This window comes from Schistocerca gregaria, chromosome 4 (assembly GCF_023897955.1).
Source record: "Schistocerca gregaria isolate iqSchGreg1 chromosome 4, iqSchGreg1.2, whole genome shotgun sequence".
Lineage (NCBI taxonomy): Eukaryota > Metazoa > Arthropoda > Insecta > Orthoptera > Acrididae > Schistocerca > Schistocerca gregaria.
In genome coordinates, this window is record NC_064923.1 from 261,177,295 (window position 1) to 261,197,906 (window position 20,612).

Genomic DNA, 20,612 nt, shown 5'->3' on the forward strand with positions numbered 1-20,612 from the left:
CTTTTCTTATGTAGGTGCAATATGTTACATTTATTTATGTCTGGTGTCAATTGTCAAACATGCAGCATTACTCAGTTCTCAGCTGGTCATTTAACAAATCAATAGTCTTCTGGCATTGCTACTTTCTTACAGACAACTGCCTCTGCAAATTGTCTTAAAGTGCTTCAGATGATTTCTATTAGATCGTTTATATACTTTATTTTACGGCCTATGAGAACTACAGACTAAAACACACCATAATTTTTAAATAAGTTTTGTTAAAAATAGCATTTTTATTATTAGACTGCAAAGACAGACTAAAAATATTAGTTTATAAAACTGAACTGGCCTTTAAAATCCCTGAAAATTGTTATCTGAACTTTCTTCTTCTTCTTCTTCTTTTTCTTCTCCCTCCTCCTCCTCCTCCTCCTCCTCCTCCTCCTCCTCCTCATCATCATCATCATCATCGTAATCGTTATCCTCTTCATATATAAGATAGTCTTCACTGCCATCAAGAGCATTACTTAGGCTCCACTCCTTGAAGGATTTAACAATAATGTCTTCTCTCACCCTAGACCATGATTTTATCCACTGACATACTTTTTTGATTGTATGCCATTACAAGCTCCCTTCGGCATGAAGTCATGTTGGGTTTCACCCAGCATCCATTTGTTCCACTCCTCTTTATATACACTTTAAATGCTTTATTTATCGTGAAATCAAGAGGTTGTAATTGTGAAGTACATCCTCCCAGAATAATAGCAAGCTCGTTATTTCCCTGTCTCAATTTCTCTTTCACAGAATTTTTCAAATGACTATTAAACTGATCTAGCACAAGAAGAGAACTATTCTTCAATAAAGCACCTTTCCTTCTCTCCCACATTCTGTTAATTCATATTTTCATACCAGCCTCGTCCATCTGACCCTTGTCATGTACGTGAACAACAACACGTGATGGCATTTCAGAAGGTTTTGGCATTGTTTTGCACTTGAATATGATCATTGGATAACTTTAGTACCACAGCACAATATGAAAGGACAACAGTATAGTCCATTTCTTCATGTCCACTTTTTTATAGTTACTGTTTTAGGACCTTACAAGGCCACAGTTCTGCTACTCGGCCCATCAAATGTCAGAGGAGTTTCATCCACATTCATTACTTGGCTTAATTCCACACTGCTTTTCTTTAAATATTGAATAATAAAGCAAAGGAAAGAGAATAATTTCTCCTCATACTCTCATGGCATTTTCTGAGATATTTTGATTTTGGTTCGCATGCTATGACCGTGACGCTTCATAAACGTGTAGCATCAACCGACTCCACCCTTAAAGTCTGTTAAGTCCCACTGCAGTGCTAGCTTACAAGCATGTATCTGAATCAGATTAGATAAGATTAGATTAGATTAATACTTGTTCCATAGATCATGAATACGACACTTCGTAATGATGTGGAACGTGTCAGGTTAATAAAAGATGTCTGTACAAGAAATTACATTACACAAAATATTGCTATATTGCATGACACTAATGATTTTTTTTTTTTTTTTACTTAGTTTATATCTAAAAATTCAGCCAATGAGTAGAAGGAATTGTCATCTAGAAATTCTTTTAATTTATTTTTAAATGTTAGTTGGCTATCTGTCAGGATTTTGATGCTGTTTGGTAGGTGCCCAAAGACTTTTGTGGCAGCATAATTTACCCTTTTCTGTGCCAAAGTCAGACTTAACCCTGCATAGTGAAGATCATCCTTTCTCCTGGTGTTATAGGTATGCACACTACTATTACTTTTGAATTGGGTTGGATTATTATCAACAAATTTCATAAGGGAATATATATACTGTGAGGATCCCTAGATCCTTAAATAGATGTCTGCAGGATGACCGTGGGTGGGCTCCAGCAATTATTCTGATTACACGTTTTTGTGCAATGAATACTTTTCTACTCAACGATGAATTACCCCAGAATATGATGCCATACGAAAGCAGTGAATGAAAGTAGGCATAGTAAGCTAATTTACTGAGATTCTTATCACCAAAATTTGCAATAACCCTAATAGCATACGTAGCTGAACTCAGACATTTCAGCAGACCATCAATGTGTTGCTTCCAGTTTAACCTCTCATCAATGGACACACCTAAAAATTTTGAAAATTCTACCTTAGCTACAGACTTCTGTTCAAATTCTGTATTTATTACTGGAGTTGTGCCATTTACTGTACGGAACTGTATATACTGTGTTTTATCAAAATTTAAAGAGAGTCCGTTTGCTGAGAACCACTTAATAATTATGTGAAAAACATCATTTACAATTACATCACTTAGTTCTTGGTTTTTGGATGTTATTACTATACTTGTATCATCAGCAAAAAGAACTAACTTTGCATCTTCATCAATGTGGAATGGTAAGTCATTAATGTATATCAAGAACAGTAAAGGACCTAAGACCGAACCCTGTGGGACCCCGTGCTTGATAGCACCCCAGTTTGAGGAATCAGCTGTTTTAACATTACACGAACCACTTATTTCAACTTTCTGCATTCTTCCAGTTAAGTATGAATTAAACCATTTGTGCACTGCCCCACTCAAACCATAATGATTTAGCTTATCTAAAAGAATTCCATGATTTACAAAATCAAAGGCCTTTGAGAGATCACAAAAAATACCAATGGGTGATGTCCGGTTATTCAGAGCATTTAATATTTGATCAGTGAAAGCATATATAGCATTTTCTGTTGAAAAGCCTTACTGAAAACCAAACTGACATTTTGTTAGTACTTTATTTTTACAAATATGAGAGGCTACTCTTGAATACATTACTTTCTCAAAAATTTTTGATAGAGCTGTCAGAAGAGAGATTGGGCGGTAGTTGTTGACATCCGACGTATCCCCCTTTTTATGCAATGGTTTTACAATGGCATATTTCAGTCTATCAGGGAAAACACCCTGCTCCAAAGAGCTATTACATACATGGCTGAGAATCCTACTTATCTGTGGGGAACAAGCTTTAAGTACTTTGCTGGAAATGCCATCAATTCCGTAAGAGCTTTTACTTTTCAGTGATTTTATTATTTTACTGATTTCAGAGGGAGAGGTTGGTGGAATTACAGTTGTTTCAAACTGCGCAGGTATGGCCTCTTCTATTAATAGCCTTGCCTCTTCTAGTGAAGATCTAGATCCTATTTTCTCCACAACATTTAAAAAATGATTATTCAAAATATTTTCAATTTCTGATTGTTTGTTAGTGCACTTGTCATTCAGTTTTATTGCACTAAAGTCTTCCTGTGCTCTTGGTTGCCCTGTTTCCCTTTCAATAATATTCCAAATTGCTTTAATTTTATTATCAGAGTTACTGATCTCAGACATGATACACATGCTTCTGGACTTTTTAATAACTTTTCTTAGTACCGCACAATAGTTTTTATAATATTGAACAATTTCGGGGTCAGTACTCCCTCTTGATGTTAGATACAGTTCTCTTTTACGGTTGCAAGATATTCTTATTCCTTTAGTTAGCCAAGGTTTTTTATATGTTTTCTTGGAATTATGTTTAACTATTTTCTTGGGAAAACAATTTTCAAATACCCTTAAAAATGTATTGTGAAATAAGTTATATTTCAAGTTTGCATCGGGTTCCTTATACACTTCATCCCAGTCTAGCTGCTGTAGGCTTTCCCTAAAGTTTGCAATATTTATATTGTTAATTGAACGCACTGCTTTGAAAGTCTGATTTATTATACTGCATGGAGCTATGTCATGTACTGTAACAAGCTGTGCACTATGATCTGAAAGACCATTCTCAACAGGATAAGCATTTATGTCCTTTGTATTGATTCCAATGCCAATGTGATGGTGTTCTTGAATCCATTTCAATACATCATCATCTTACCTTAGTCATTTTGCTTTCAGTGCCGTGTTTGCACATTAGGTCTTTGTCATTTTTTTCATTTCTTCTTTACTAGCCCGCCAGTCACTAATGGTATTTTCTATGTGAAGGGCCGAAATGCCGCTCAGTTTCCGTGGTCTTCTGCATATGCTATTACTTTCAATTTATAGCCTGCCTCATAGGAATACCTTTTAATTTTTTTCCATTATGACACTAGCTACTAACAAAAATATTGTACTGTTACCAATAACACAAATCACTTTCAATTCAAGTTCACTGGCACTGTAGACTGTGATGATGCATCATAGGCTGTACAGTGTTCTGGGTTTGTGATGGTGGGGCAGGAGGGAGACAGCGTTAGCAAGATGGTCAAGCGCACACAGCCCTCACCGTAGCCTCCGAATTGGCTGCAATGTCAAAGGGATATTTATGCGCCATAATTTGTAAGTAGTGGCCTTAAGCAAGGTGGGCCATCAATTTTATTCCATGATAGTGGCTGAATGTTGGAATGCCGTTGCCATGATGGATTCAAATCTGGCAGATGGCCTCCCATGCTGATAACACTTCTTGTAAAGTGACAACACTCACATGCTCTGTTATATGAAACAAAACTTTGAGGCTTGTCAACAGATAGCACAGCAGCCATGAGCAGCACTTTATTATTCATAACTGGAAACTAAGTATGCTACTCTGACAAAGATGATTTATTTTGACCCCTATTACACAGGCTGCTTTATGCAGTGATCTTCTCTGGTCAGAAGAGTATTGAGAAATAAGGTTTCTGATTAAAAAACTAAACAAGTACGGAGGATGACATAAAAATTTTTTACGCAGTTTACTAACCACATCAACCACCTCATAAGTAGCACATATTTTGTCAACCAGTTCTTTATAAAAAAAAAGTTCAACTAGGTACCATGAACGTGTAAAACTTACAGTGATAGCAGAACCACGTTAAATTCAGCTGGTTCCTCTGTAGCTGCAGATAGTTTCTTAGATGAAAAGTTTTACCGCTACCTTCAAGTAAGGATGCATTTCTATTAAAAGTGTGACACCAGTCACTTAAGGTAGTTTACAACCAGTAACTGTTTTGCAGTGTAAAGTCAAGCACCAGAATGACATTCGGACACAAGAGAGCAGAGAGGTCTGTGAAGAAGATGTCAGCCAATTCCATGCTAACTGACCCCTCTTCAGGATGACAACACGGCAGCAGCGGCCTCTATGCAAAGGGAACATAAGTGCTGTGCCCGACTGGTCGCGGCCCAGTTCTACAAGAAGCCTCAAGATTAGCGACCTGAACAGGAGCATCAACTATATTACTTCACTTGTATTAGGAATTGTATATACTGAAGAACTTGCTTATTGTTTGTCACCCTTTGCTTGCGACACATCTGTTTAACACAAAGTTAAATATTGTTATATTTTCCATTTTGTAATAAATATTGTTTGAATGTTGTATAGCAATCCGAGAAAGCATGTTTTCCTAGACACCCCATATTTTGACGCCAATGCAGGATTGAACAAACTGTGTACTGCATGTATTCCATGTATTCAAATATTTGAATAAAGCCATTAACAGACTTGAGCTTACTGGCAGTCCTGTGCTTAAATAAAAGTTTCTCCCCTTTATTAATCTGACCATTTGTAGGCAAGAATATGGAAGAAAAATCAAATAAATTTTAACTGCTATGTGGAATGAATTCCTCACAATGTTTGTCTAAAACCCAACAAACTTTCACTACAGGGCAATAAATACGATTCCTACAAAAAAAATTACTACAGTAAGACTGTTACTGTTCTTGCCAAAACTGCTATTTTGCAGTGAAATGCATGAGAACATTGCACGAGTGTGCGACTTATAATATGGCCCCCACATGGGTGGGGGTGTTGGGGGCTGGGTAGACCACTGTGACCAGACCCCGGGCCTGAAGGGGGCTTGGGCCCAGTCCTAGGCAGTCTAATTTTTTAATTATCATTTTAATGCAAACTATAAAAAATAGTTCGGATATTTTTTTAACAAATGAAATTTTATCAGATTCTACAGGTAATCATAGCCCAAAATTTAAAACAGATATTTATAACAAATTGCTTATCATAAACGTTTAATAACATTGTCACTGGCAGTTATTGCCATTGTGTTTGTTGGTGAACTTATGTGTGTATTAATACAGTAAGGCCCTTTCCCCTACACATCCCCTCTTATCAATCGCATCTGCCCTCCCTGTCTTGGCTATTTTCTGACTAACCATTTCCCTTCTTCCTCTCTGCTCTATAAACAGGCACATTGCATATCAGTTGCAGTCCAACTGTCAACTCCATGTGACATGTGTTAAATTCTTCCTTTTTGTCTGCTGCTACTGTGGGTGATTGTGTTTCTTTGGTTAACTTTCACATTAAGTTATTTTGTATATGAGCATTTTGTTTTAATACGATTTCATTTATGTGAAAATATTATTGAACAAGATAAGGTAAGAGTAACTTTTACTAATAATCCAATTTGAGAAACGTAGACTTGTGTTATAAAGAAACATAGTCTGGCAGGAACATACTCTTTCATTTCAGATTACATAACACAACATGTTAAGATGTCGAGCTATAAACAAAATCTGGGGCTTTGAAAAGAAAGCTGTCAAAAGACAAATTAGGAAAAGCAGCTACAGGTTGTCAGACTATTACAAAATATTTGTAGTGTCATGAAAATGAAGAGTTACACAAAGTTTAGCCCCATGATATGGAAGCACCTACAACAGCCTCAGGTAGCAACTTTCATGCTTCGTCGTTCAGCCAGTTTCAGACTAAAAATATGTACAACATATCAAACAATAACAAGATACTTTCGATTCTGAGCAGCTAACTGAGTCAAGAGGAAACAAAAAACAAAAGAAATTGTCTTATTGTACACCAAGTAATGAAAAATGTGCTAATCTAGATCTTAGCACAAATACTGATGACACAAACACTTGTATTTTGGATAATCCTGGTACTTTGCCTCCAGTGACGAGTGATACAGTGTGATAGGAAATATAATCATCTTACACTTTTTTCTCACCTTATCAGATCAGACCAAAGTGTTTTCCACTGGAACTTTCAGGGAAACATTTATGCAAGACATTGCTGTGCATGAAAACGGCCAGTAAAAGAACAAGTGAATGGTTAATTTGGTGCAAATCACAAAACAGTATTCATTGTTTACCTTGCAGCATTTGTAAATCAAATCAGAGTAAACCCACAAAAGAAGAGTTTTCTCCACAAAATGCACCCCACAAAAGACTTTACGGGTTGTTACCAATGCATGAAAGAAGCCCTGAGAATTGAAAACCCTACTTAAAATGGAAAACTCTTCAAACATCATCGAAAGGGCATGGTGTTGACATGTATCTTCAACAGATGATTAACTGTGCAGCAACAAGATGTAAAGCTATGTTGCAAAGAATTATGGGTGGATTCTTTTTTAGTGGTATAGGTTTAGCTTTTTTTAGGAAAAAATACTCAGTTTGGTGATGTCCACAATGAGTTCTCTCTCTCTCTCTCTCTCTCTCTCTCTCTCTCTCTCTCTCTCTCTCTCTCTCCCCCCCCCCCCCCCCTCTGTCTCTCTCTTTTTTGAGACTACTGGAATTGATTGGAAAACATAATAAAGTAACTAGCTAAAGTAAAAGAAAACCAACTGACGAACAAAAGTATGATAAGTCAAGGTCACTATCTTATCATGGTACTTGCAGAATGAACTTATTTTCTCTGTGTCCCAAAAACTATTGAAAATCATTTTACATCACAGAGAAGAGTCTATCTTCTATGGAATTATTGTTAATATAACACCTGACATTTCCCCTCCAGGAGCAGAATGTACTCATTCTGCACTACACACTTCAAAATATAGAGAGAGAGTCATTGAAAGTCTGTGAAAGATGCATTGAATTTATGAACATTAGTGTGAAAAGAGGTGAGGCTATAACTGATGAACTACTGTCAACATTAAAAACTCGTTGAGTTAAGACTTGTGGATCATCATGCTCAGAGCTATGACAATGACTCCAACATGCAGGATCACACTAATGGTTTTCAGCTTAGAATCCTGGGAAGAAAAAAAAAAAAGTGTCTGCTTCTGAACAGAGTATGGATCAATGCTGCTACACTGAATTATGATAATAGATTTTTTTGGAAATGTTGAAAGTTTTTATTCCTTGTTGACTGGCAGTCCTTGTGGTTAGTAATTGTTGACACAGCCTGTCCCTTTGTTTGTGCAAAGCATTTCTGAAATTCGGTGGAGTGAAAAACTTCAAGCTGTGCACCCGATTTTGAAGCAATATCCCTCAATCCTCCTGTTTCTTTCAATCCCCATGTTCCTGGTGAATAAGGCAGGATATACTGTTTTGGGACTCAAGAAGTACTTTGGATCTTTCGAAAGCCTCTTGATACCATTATGGCACAAAATCTTGGCCTCTACTGACCACGAAAACATCATTATACAGAACAAAGAAATTTCTCTCAATGTAGAGACTGAAACCATTTTGAAGGAAGCAAAAGTAGTTGCTAAGGCAATTGGTATTTCACCAGAGTTTGTCATCGAAAGAAAACCCAATGCAGATGGAAAGATGCCTGCACAACTTCAGCTGGAAGCATCAAATGAATTCAAATCTTCTATTGTCCATCCTGTTTTGGATTTTGTTAAGGCAGATTTGACAACACAATTTGTGAGCTGTGAACAAATTTGTGATCTGTTTTCATGTTTTGGTTTTTATGGACCTAGAAAATGATGAACTGAAAGTTAGAACCATCAATCTTGTCTCAAAGTATTCTTCAGACTTATCAAATTCAGACAGCTTAGTTGAAGAAATTCTACATATTAAGAGCTTATATACTACAGTCTACTTTGAACAAAATCATATCATAAAACCTGTAATAAATGGACTATCAGATCATGACATGCAGCTCCTTGTTATAGATGTAAATTCTAAGCAGTTTATCAAGACTGCTAAATCTGAGTACAGGAGGGTAGTCAATCAACCAAAAATTGAGTGTTTTAGAAAACTGCTCAAAGATATGAACTGGAAAGATGTTTATAGTGCTCGTGACACGAATGAAAAATATAACACATTCATGAACAACGTCAGTATCATGTTTGAAAACTGTTTTCCTCTAAAAGTTACTCAAATTAAACAGAAGTCTATAATAAAACCATGGATTAAACAAGGAATAAAGATTTCCTGTAAGACAAAAAGGAAAATTTATCTGTCGACCAAGTATAGCTCCATTACTGATGATTTAGCTAAGTACAAGGAATACTGTAACATAGTAAAAAAAGTAATTCAGTCATCTAAACAAAGCACTACGAGAAGAAGATAGCAATGTCAGGGAATAAAATAATAACAATATGGGATTCAGTCAAAAAGGAGACTGGTAGAACCAGAAAGGAACAGGAGCAAATAGCATTAAGGGTAGATGACACATTAGTAACCAATGGGCATAGTGTGGCAAATCTATTTAACAAGTACTTTATATCCGTTACTGATAGAATGGGATTGTCAGGATCAGTAAATAATGCCCTTGAATATCTGAAACTAGCCTTTACAAATAGCTTCAGGTATGTGAATATGTCACTCACTTCACCAAAAGAAATAACTCCCATAATAAAATCTTAAAAAACAAAGCATTCTAGTGGTTACGATGAAATATCAACAACGTTAATTAAGGCATGTTCTTGTGAGTTTTGTACAATTCAAAGTTACTTGTGTAACAGTCAATTATAACTGGGAGATTGCCTGACTGGCTAAAATATGCAGATTTTAAACCTCTATTCAAGAAAGGGGATAAAGAGATACCATCAAACTACAGACCGATTTCACTTTTGCCAGCATTCTCAAAAATTTTAGAAATGTAATGTACAGGCAGCTTCTCAACCATCTGACCACAAATAACATATTATCAAGAACACAGTTTGGATTTCTGAAGGGTTCTGATATCGAGAAGGCTATTTACACCTACAGTACTTAATTCATTAAATAACAAGTTACAAGCAGCAGGTATTTTCTGTGATTTGCCAAAGGCATTCGATTGTGTGAACCACAACATCCTTTTAGATAAATTATAATTCTATGGTGTCACGAGCAGTGCTGCAAAATGGTTCAAGTCATACCTCGCTAACAGGAAACAAAGGGTGACAGTGAAAGGGGCTAGAAGCAGAGTTCATTTTGTTTGTACAGGACACAAGTATTGCAATAAATTGTGTGTCGAGTGTAGTTCTAGAAAGATCTGCTAATGATATTTTCATGGATATTAATAAATGGTTTAAAGCGAACTCACTGACATTAAACTTTGAAAAGACAAACTATACGCAATTTGGAACCTGTAAGAGGTTCCAACCCAGCATATGCATAAAGTATGAAGAAGAGCAGATAGAAGAGATTGACAGTCTTAAATTCCTGGGATTAAAACTTGATGATAAATTCAGTTGGGAGGAGCACACCACAGAACTGCAGAAACACCTTAACAAATCTGTATTTGCAATTCGAGTGTTAGCAGACATAGGCGACATAAAAATGAAAAAGCTTGCATACTTTGCCTACTTTCATTCCATAATGTCATATGGTATAATACTTTGGGGTAACTCTTCAAGTCAAACAAAAGTTTTCAGAGTCCAAAAGTGTGTAATACGTATTATTTGTGGAGTAAATTCACGGACGTCCTGTAGAAACCTCTTCAAAGAAATGGGTATAGTAACTACTGCCTCTCAGTATATTCACTCCATAATGAAATTTGTCCTAAATAATATATCTCTTTTTCCAACAAACAGCTCAGTTCAGTTCATACCAGGAACAAAAATGATCTGCACAAGGACTTAAAAGCACTTACTTTAGTTCAAAAAGGGGTCCACTACTCAGGAACACTCATCTTCAATAATTTGTCAGCAAACATAAAAAATTTAGTTACAAAGGAGCCCGAAAGACTTACTAGTGGCCAACTCCTACTCCATTGACGAATTTTTTAATAGAAACAAATGATGTATTGTATATATTCATACTATTAGTACTGTTATTTCAGTTTTTAAAATAAATAAATAAATAAATAAATTATGATGTGTTCCACATCCACGAGGATCTCCTCAGCACGCATCTATGGAACGAGAAACTAATCTAATCTAATCTAATCTAACCTAAGTCTTCCAATCAGAAATGGCCGATGAAGCTTTTCAATTCCATACATGGGAAAAAAATTCAACCAATTTTTCTGAACCGATGTACTGCAATTAGACGTTTTTGTACAATTCCAGTCATAGTGTCTATGGCTGAACTGTCTTTTAGTAAACTGGTGAACACACTAAAAACCTTGCAAAGGAGCACAAGAACCAAAAGTTGTCTTATCCATCAGCAATTTTAGTAACTGAGAATGAATTTTGATTTTCCTGACGTAACTGATGATTTCAGTTAGATGAAGACTTAAGACAAAAAGTAAGGACACAGAGTAATGTGTAGACAAATTAAATGAGCACGAGGTCTGCCAAAAATTACTTTCTTCAATTAACAGAATTACCTTTGCCACAAAGAAGATTCTAGAAGTGCAGTATGATAATCTGCAGCAATTCACTATTTGAAAACTACCATATTGAATGACAATTATTAAACTAGCTTATAAGAAATGTAATATATAAAATTTGGTTAACTTGTAATAAAAGTTCACACTCTGACTCATTTAAAGTTTAAACTGTGCAAAATTTTTATAATAAGTGCACTACCTTTAGGAAAGCTATCAGACTCTCATCATGCTCTCCTTTCTCCCAAAGCAATTTTCCTTTTTCCAACCATATTTCTGACTGGCTGGGATCAGTAGCTGCTGCTGCATTTAATGCAGCCAGAGCTTCTTCAAATTTACCATCTTTTTTCAACATAAGTGCTTCAAGTAGTAACACAGATGATTTGTTCTCATTCCCTATTATGTCAAAACACTTTCTTGCTTGTTCAAACTCATCTAGAGAGATGTATGCTCTTGCCATACAGATGAGAATGTCAGCACTCAAGCCATAAGATGACAAAATCTGCAAGAAAGAAACCACATAGGAATCTGTAAGTGTAGAATTACTTAATAATTAAACACAAATGCAACACACTTTACAAAGATAAATCTTCTATTCCATTTTGGCATTGTAGTGCATACTAGGATGCAATTCAGGATACAGCATAATTTACTGCAGTGTACTGATGTGTGTTTTCTAATTTTTCATTGGGCTGGCTGACTACAACGTGCAAACATTGTACATCTGCAGTTCGAATTGGGCGAGGGGTTGTGTTGGGTGAAGTGGGTGAGAGGTGAAACAAAGGATGTGCGGTGAAGGGTGAATGACGGCTAACAGCTGGGAGGGAGAGACAGCTGATGCATGGGACAGCAATGTGACACGGCACCAGTGATCTCCTGCAGCTCACAAAGATGTAGGGGAGTGGATTGGGAGAGTAAGAGAGAGAGAACAGAAGAGGGAGGGAGACAGAACAAGAGCAGGGGATATTGTGCGGAACAGCGTGTAGGTGCAGAATGAGTGAAATTAGTGTCGCAGGGCAGGGGGCTATCAAAGACTGAGGTTAGGATGATTATAGGATCAAAGGCTGCGTTGCAAGGTCAACACCCATCTACCTAGTTCAGAGAAGCTGGTATTGGAGAGGATGTGAAGTAGTTACTAAAATGTAGCATGCTGTGCTAATCTGTATGTTCCACCACTGGGTGGTCAGTTGTGCTCTTAGCCACAGTTTGGCGGTGCCAATTCATCTGAATGGACAGCTGGTTGGTGGTCATTCCCACATAAAATTCTGTGCATAAAGTGCAGCAGAGCTGGTATGACTGCTTTCATAGGTGGTCTGCCTATGATAGGAAAGGATAAACCTTTGGTGGGTTTGGAGTAGGATGTCACAGTAAACTGCATTGGAAAGGTCTTGTGTCCTGATCTTCCATTTGTATATGATTCATATGACAAAGTGTTAGGAGAGAGTGCAGTGTAAGAATGGATTAGAGTGTTGTAAAGACTGGGTGGGTGGTGGAGTTACACTACAGAAGGGTGGGAAGACAGTACTGATCAAGGATGCCCTGAGTAGTTGTTTTCGAGCTTTAGATTATTTCCCATAGCAATGTTCTCAATGAAGATATATTAACATAGTGCAACAGCATTTAGAATTTGGTTTTAGATCTATCTTCTGTGATTTAGAATTAAAAGGTATCTGACAATGGGAACGCATGGTCTAGGAGTTGGCCCTTTGATTAGTAAACAAAATGTCATGGGTTCCAGGTTTGCTTAAATTTTGAATAAAAATTGTCAGCAATGGCAGCTGAAGACTTCTGACAAGAAAAGTCATCCGTGCTTTGCCAATGGCCTTGTCAAAGACTGTGGAGGAGTGAACAAAGGTTGACTTTGTCAAAGAGAGTGGGGGAGTGGATGAAGGTTGGCCCTGTAAAAGAGAACAGACGAGTGGACAAAGGTTCAGGGCACTGCCTTTCTCTTGGGCTGGAAAACCATCAAAAAGGCGGAAGAATCAGCAATTATCAACGGCATGAGCATGCAGAAGGCTATGCACTAAAGATGCAAGGGCTAATGTGTATCCATAGTATGTGTGGTCTGTTACTGAAAAAGTGTGATGGTGATTTCTCCATTAGTAGAAGATCTTGGATTAGTCCCCCATTTGGACTGTCAATGGGGGTGGTGACCATGAGAAAAAGATGGAATAGCCAATGAAGGGATAAAATTCTATGAGTCAGAGCACTGAATGTCAAAAGTTTGAATGCAGTAGGAAAGCTAGAAAATCTGAAAAGGGAAATGCAAAGGCTCAATCCTGATACGGTGGAGGTCAGTGAAGTGAAATCGAAAGAAGATACGGATTTCTGGTCAGATGAATATAGGGTAACAGGAACAACAGCAGAAAATGGCATAATGTGAGTATGGTTCATTATGAATAGGAAAGTAGGGCAAACAGTGAGTTACTGTGAACGGTTTGGATTAGAGAGCAAACTAATGCTGCCAACGGTAAGTCAGATAAACACACCAATTTTTTAAGCAGAAGAAGAAGAGATAGGGAAGTATATGAGGGTGTTGATCTGGTAATTAAGTATTTAAAGGAAAATGATAATCTATTAATCGCTGGGAATTGGAATGTGGTTATAGGGGAAGGAATAGTAGAAAGGATTATGGCAGAATACTGGCTAGAGAGTAGGAGTGAGAGATGAGAAAGACTAACTGTATTTTGCAATAAATTTCAGTTAGTCATAGTGAGTACTCGGTGCAAGAATCATAAGAGGAGAGAGATGATTGGAAAAGAAATGGAGACACGCGAAGATTCCAAATGGACTACATCATAGCCAGATGGAGCTTTTGAAATCTGATACTGGATTTAAGACATACAAAGGAGCTGATACAGACTCAGACCATAATTTAGTAATGAAGAAGAGTAAACTGAAGTTTATGAGAATCATACAGAAGAATCAGTGTGGAAGGGAAGTGGGATACAGAAGCACTGAGGAATGATAAGAGGTGTTCGCTAACGATATTGATACTGTGATAAGGAATATCACAGTAGGCAGTCCTGTTGAGGATGAGTGGACAGCAGTCCTGTTGAAGATGAGTGGACATCTCTAAAAAGGGAAATCACAGATGAGGCACATTCGGACATGGGTACAAGGAAGTTAACTTCTAAGAAAACTCGGTAACAAATAAATACTTCAACTGGTTGATGAAAGGAGGAAGTACAAAATGGTTCCGGGAAAGACAGGAATACAGCAATTTAAATCATTCAAGAATGAAATAAGTAGGAACTGCAGGGAAGCTAAAGTGAAATGGCTGCAGAAAAAATGTTAAGAAATGGAAAAAGAAAGACTGACTCACATATAGAAAAGTCAAAACAACCTCTAGTTAAACTGAAAACAAAGGTGGTAACATTAAGAATGCAATGGGAATTCCACTGTCAAATGCAGACGAAAGAACAGATAGATGGAAAGAGTACTAAAGGCCTAAACAAGTGGGAGGACTTGTCTGATAATGTTTTAGAAGAAGCAACTGGAGCCAACAAGCGTTGATATAGGGGATCGTGTATTAGAGAGTTACAATTTAAAAGAGCTCTGGAAAACCTGAGGTCAAATCAGAATTTCTAAAACCATTAAAGGGAAATAATAACCAAATTACTATTCCAGTTGGTGTGTAGAATCTACTAGACTGGCAACATATCATGTGACTACTGGAAAAATATTATACACAATTCCAAAGATAGCAAGGGCAATACGCACAATCAGCTTAACATCTGATGCATTCAGGCTGCTGACAAGAATAACATACAGGAGAATGGAAAATAAAACTAAAATCTGTTAGATAATGATCAGTTTGGCTTTAGGAAAGGTAAAGGCATCAGAGAAGCAGTTCTCACTGCACTGGATAATGGAATCAAAGATGAAGAAAACTCAAAACACGCTCACAGAATTTGTCTATCTAGAAAAAACATTCGACACTGTGTAATGGTGCAATATGTTTGATATTCTGAGAAAAATAAGAGTAAGCTACAGGGGAAGAAACGTGATATACAATACGTATAAAACCCAATTACAGGATCTGTTGTATGGAATGAACAGTCTAATGAGTACAGAATATGGATTGAGAGTAAACTAGAAAAAAGATGACAATAACGAGAAGTAGTGGAAATGAGAACAGTGAGAAATTATATCAAAACTAGCCATCATGAAGTAAAAGAATTAAGGAATTCTGGTATCTTAGTAGTAAAATAACCCACGATGTACAAAGCCAGGATATAAAAAGCAGGAAGAAGTGTACTGGTGTCAAATGTAGGCCTTCATTTGAGGAAGAAATTCCTGATAATGTTCATTTGGAGCATAGCAATGTATGACAGTGAATCGTGGACAGTGGGAAAATCAAGTAGAGAGAATTAAAATGTTAAAGATGTGGTGCTACAGAAGAATGTCGAAAATCAGGCAAACTGATATTAGAAGAAATGAGGTGTTTTCCTGCAACATAAGTGAAGAGGAAAATATGGAAAACACCAACAAAAGGAAGGGACAGGATGATAGAGGGAAACCAGCCAAGGACTCCCTGATTTCAAAATTAAATACCTTGAAAACTACGACTGATAGATGTGTGCAATGAAAGGTATGTTTACTGAGAAAGTTGTGAGAATTTTACATTTAAGCTATACAGAAGTTTCAAAATAGTTCTAAAAGGTGCTAACAGATGTGCTATATGCTGTGCAGCTCATACAATAGTAGCGTGCACAATTTAACTTGTATTCTGCAAGCAGTCTCTTCAATCACATCAAAATCTTTTCAAAATGCCCACCACTTGCAGTACAGAGGTGGCACAAACAAAAGTTTAAAGTTGCCACCGTATCTTGTACGGTCTTAATGGAAATGGATCCAGAAGCTATGTAGATAGACGATTCAAGCTCACCCAGTAGGATGGGATGGATTTGTAGACAGTGTCTTTGAATGTGCCCCACAAAAAGTTATCACGACAAGGAGTCGGATCATGTGAATCCAGAACTCAATCCAGGCCTGTGCCAGTAAATTTGCAGTAATCCAGTGCAATGACTGTATTCCTAAAGTATCCATCATTAAAGTGAAACACTTGTTCGGTGCGATAGAGTCTTGCTCCATCCTGCACGAATCACTTGGGGCCAGGTCAGTCCTGCAATGCTAGCCGTGGTGACAAACTGTTACAAAATTGTAACATAACATTCACTAGTGATCATTTCTCATGTGGAAAAGGGGCCAATAATGCCTCTGCTGCTTACCACAGTACAAACAGTAACATTGGGAGAATACAGAGGTTTTACATCACACAAATGGGGATGTCTGAAACCTCAAAATCACCAGTTTTCTTTATTCACGACACCATTCAGAAGGAAGTGATCGTCATCCATGAACCAGAAGCAGCCAACATGAGATCTTTCATTATCAGTTGTGAGAATTTGGTTTGCGAAGTCAGCTCTCTGCTGCAAAGCTTGTACAGATACGGCCTGGGGCCAATAATCCCCTCTAGATCACCAGCCACACAGTCCATACACTGGAATTTGGCAAAGAGCTTGCAAATGGTTTTTGCACAGTTTTTTTTTTTTTTTTAAGCATTAAATCATGTTTGAAGCTTGTGCCTTGCTGCTGTGGGTCGGTGAGCTAACATGTTATATTTTGTTAAAAGGAATAAATGATTTGAACCTCTTTCTTTGATTCACTAACCTCCTTTCACATTTCAATGGTGGAACTGATGGCTCAGAGCTTCAGCATATTATTTATAGGCATTATGTATTATGATTACACTACCATCTGTCAGCAGATCACCGAACTATTTCGAAACTCCTATATAAAATTCTTACAGTTTTCACAATAAACATAATGTTTTTTGCATTTTTCTATCAATCTTAGTTTCTGAGACATTTACGTTGAAATCACACACTCATTATGCTGTGAAACTGTCAAGAATCTCACCTGGCCATCTGTTAACAACAAAATTATGCCAACCAATTAGATTCAGATCATACAAGAAAAGTACCATAACATAGGACCATAGATAATGAATCAGTAACAGTGCTAATGCACAAATAACCAGAATGATGGGAAGTGAGTAGTAAAGCAGAGAGTATATATAAAGGGGGGATGGGGGAGAAAATTAAACAGAAAGATGGATCAAGGATGGACAACTACAGGGATTACAATATCTCGAGTACTCTCTCACTCAGAGGACAAGCAGTAGTCAAGAGCTGAAACTCCTTTAGCACTAGTATAGTAAAATCCTTCATTAGGATATTAAGATGGTGTAAAACATACACTGCAGAAGAGAGAAAATTAATTATATCACTAAAAAGTACTAATTCTTGTTTATGATGGTGTTTCTAGTGCAGTACTCAAGTCTTCAGCTAACTTGGGAGGACTATTATTAAGCTGTCTTTCAGTCATTGACTCAGTGTAGGTTTCTTGACAATCTTAAATTATAATTAGCATGCTCCTCTATAAAACTGGAGGTAAGCAAACCACTTCTAATTACATGTCCATTTCATTATTCCTATTGTTGTCAAATGTTTTTGAGACAGTGGCTTATGATAGAAGACCAACTCATTTTTCAGAAAACTTGTTTAACTGCTACCCATTTTGGCATTTGTGAAGGGTTCTCCACACAAGACTTCACAGCTGAAGTTCCGGCACATCTAAACAAAAAATATTACCCTGTTGGTATATTCTGTGACCTTACCAAAGTGTCTGATTGTGTCGGCCATAAAATACTACTTAGCAAACATAAATTTTATGTCAGTAATAACATTTCATTAAAAAGCAAAGGTTACATTGAGAATACGAAAGAATATAAGATTCTGGCTTTCATTGTGGGTTTTGTAGTATACTGAACAAATAAGACAATACTGGCACGTTTTGATTGTGGGTTCTATAGTGTATTGAACAAATATGCTGATACTGGCACGTTTTTGTCTTTATGGAGGTTGCAATGAATAGAGAGACAGTATAAAGAAAAGTTCGTGACAACCCAGCTTCAAGCAGTACTAATTTTGTGAAGTGTTGCTGAAGTACTTCAAGTATCAAATAAATTGAAAGGAAAGACAAAAGATGCTTGCTTGGGTTCACTGGAAACTATGAACTCACCTCCTCACATTTGCTGACAGCTTCCTCACATTTTTCTCTACCTTGCATACACAATGATTTTACAAGGGCAAAATTCAAGAGATGTTTCATATCTTGCTGTGGCTGCTTGAGATTTACTAATTTTGACAGTGCCTCTCTAGCACAGAATTCTGAATCAACAAAACAGTATGTTGCAAGGTAGCACTGGCACAGCAAAACATAAACATAACACGAGTTTGGCATCATTGGTACCACTGAAAAAGCAATAAAAATTAGTTGCAGAGCCAAAATGAAACAATCTTTTGGGCTTTTTAAGACTTTTTTAATTTGTAAGAGAAGGAAATTAACTGACTAAATTTCTCTCTCTCTCTCTCTCTCTCTCTCTCTCTCTCAAACACACACACACACACACACACACACACACACACATACACACACACACACAACCTGTTTTAGTTTTTCCATTACAAAAACCAAAACTACCAGTAGTACTCACCCTGTTTCAATACCTCACAGGCATCAGTAAAGCTACCATCATTGAAAAGTTTAGCACCTTTTGCAAGCAGTGCTAGGCCTGAGTTCTGGTTTAGGGCAAGAAGTTTAGTAATGTAATCTTCAATACAACTGTTAACATGATTAACAGATTGAAGACAATGTACTGTAGCTTCACTGTAACATTTGCATATCCATTCTAATGGATATTCCATTTTTTTATACAAAAGATGCATATTTATTGCTTCGTTCATAAGTTCCTTATACTTTTTACACTTATAAAGCAATTTTAAGTATTTCTTGTAATAGTCCTCCTTTTCCTCTTCCAAATCATCTTGCAGGATGACAGACAATGCATCTTCCAGCTGTTAATAGACAGAAAAAAAGTTTGAATTTATTCAAACAAACGTAAAAATTTTATGCACTTGCGGGAAAGAAAGGCTGCTGGTGATCGCTGATCTTTGTGAAAGTAACACACTGAACAAACAAAATTCATTTCACTACAGTAACATCAATAATACAGCATCATCAGTGTAAACTGTAACACAAAGGGCACATGTGACCGAAATAACTTTACACTACAGATTAGGAATGTCACACGACTGACAATACAGAAGTGATAAAGTTTGCAAAGCAATACATAATCTCTGACTTTGACATTACAGTATGGTGTGAGGCCGCCAAATACTGTAATCAGAATGAATACATATATAAAAAAGAGAAATACTGAATGTGGAATTGCCCGAATGAGGAACCACATATTACACTCTAAAACCTCAAATGTATAGGCAAAATCAAACAATGGAAAATACAGGATGGAATAGTGAGAGCATTATGAAAAGAATAGACTACTAGACAAGTAAGCTTTTGGCCAGGCCTTCCCCTGAATTGGAAAAAAAACACACACACACACACGTGCGTGCGCATTAACTATCTCTGGCAACAGAGGACAGCTTTGGCAGTCACAGACAACAGTGGTCATATGTGTGTCAGCTGTGTTTGTGTGAATGTATACATGTTGTCTAATTCAGGAGAAGGCCTTCGGGTTGAAAGCATAAGGTTAGCAGTCTTTTTGTTGTGCTTGTCTATGACTCAACATCTCTGCCATATGGTGAGTAGCAATCTATCCTTGTCATAATACCGTCAATATACATAGGTTGAGATCACACGTACTATACAATGTCACCCTCAACCATCACACTTTAGTGTTTGGCTGTCACGTAACTAAAAAAAAAAAAACAGACTGTCAGAGAGTTGCCAACACAGTAGTATTTAACATCCACGAAACCATCAATATAGTACAGGTTGAAGTGGGACTCACATGAAATTACTAAATTTTGCCTTCAAGCAAAGCAACATCAGCGTTTAGATGCACATCTCAGAAATTTCAGAATAAGATTGTTCTAGTATTTGGACAATAGAAAATATCACTGTGGCATGCACACCACCAGTCCTGTTTGTAGTATATTCTGTGACACCTTTAACACACATCTAGGTCCACACTCAGTGTAGTGCTTCTCCTTTGAATCTATACCATGGACAACATGTATGCTCCTTTACAGCCATGTGGACAAGATGTTGATCGTCCGTACTGTAACCACATAGGGTGGTTAATTTAATTATCTGTTTAAATAGTGTGCCCTGCACACACAAAAGGTTGCAG

General features: G+C 37.0%; 1 protein-coding gene across 1 annotated transcript in view; it reads right to left on the reverse strand.

Annotated features, from left to right (window-relative positions):
- Positions 1–20,612, reverse strand: part of LOC126267374 (tetratricopeptide repeat protein 37) — a 159,604-nt gene that overhangs the window by 121,396 nt on the left and 17,596 nt on the right. The window contains exons 5-7 of the mRNA XM_049972555.1: positions 18,954–19,314; positions 18,479–18,711; positions 11,592–11,891 (exon numbers count right to left, since the gene is read on the reverse strand). Of these exons, the coding sequence (XP_049828512.1) occupies positions 11,592–11,891; positions 18,479–18,711; positions 18,954–19,314 (894 nt within the window). The remainder of the gene's footprint in view (positions 1–11,591; positions 11,892–18,478; positions 18,712–18,953; positions 19,315–20,612) is intronic.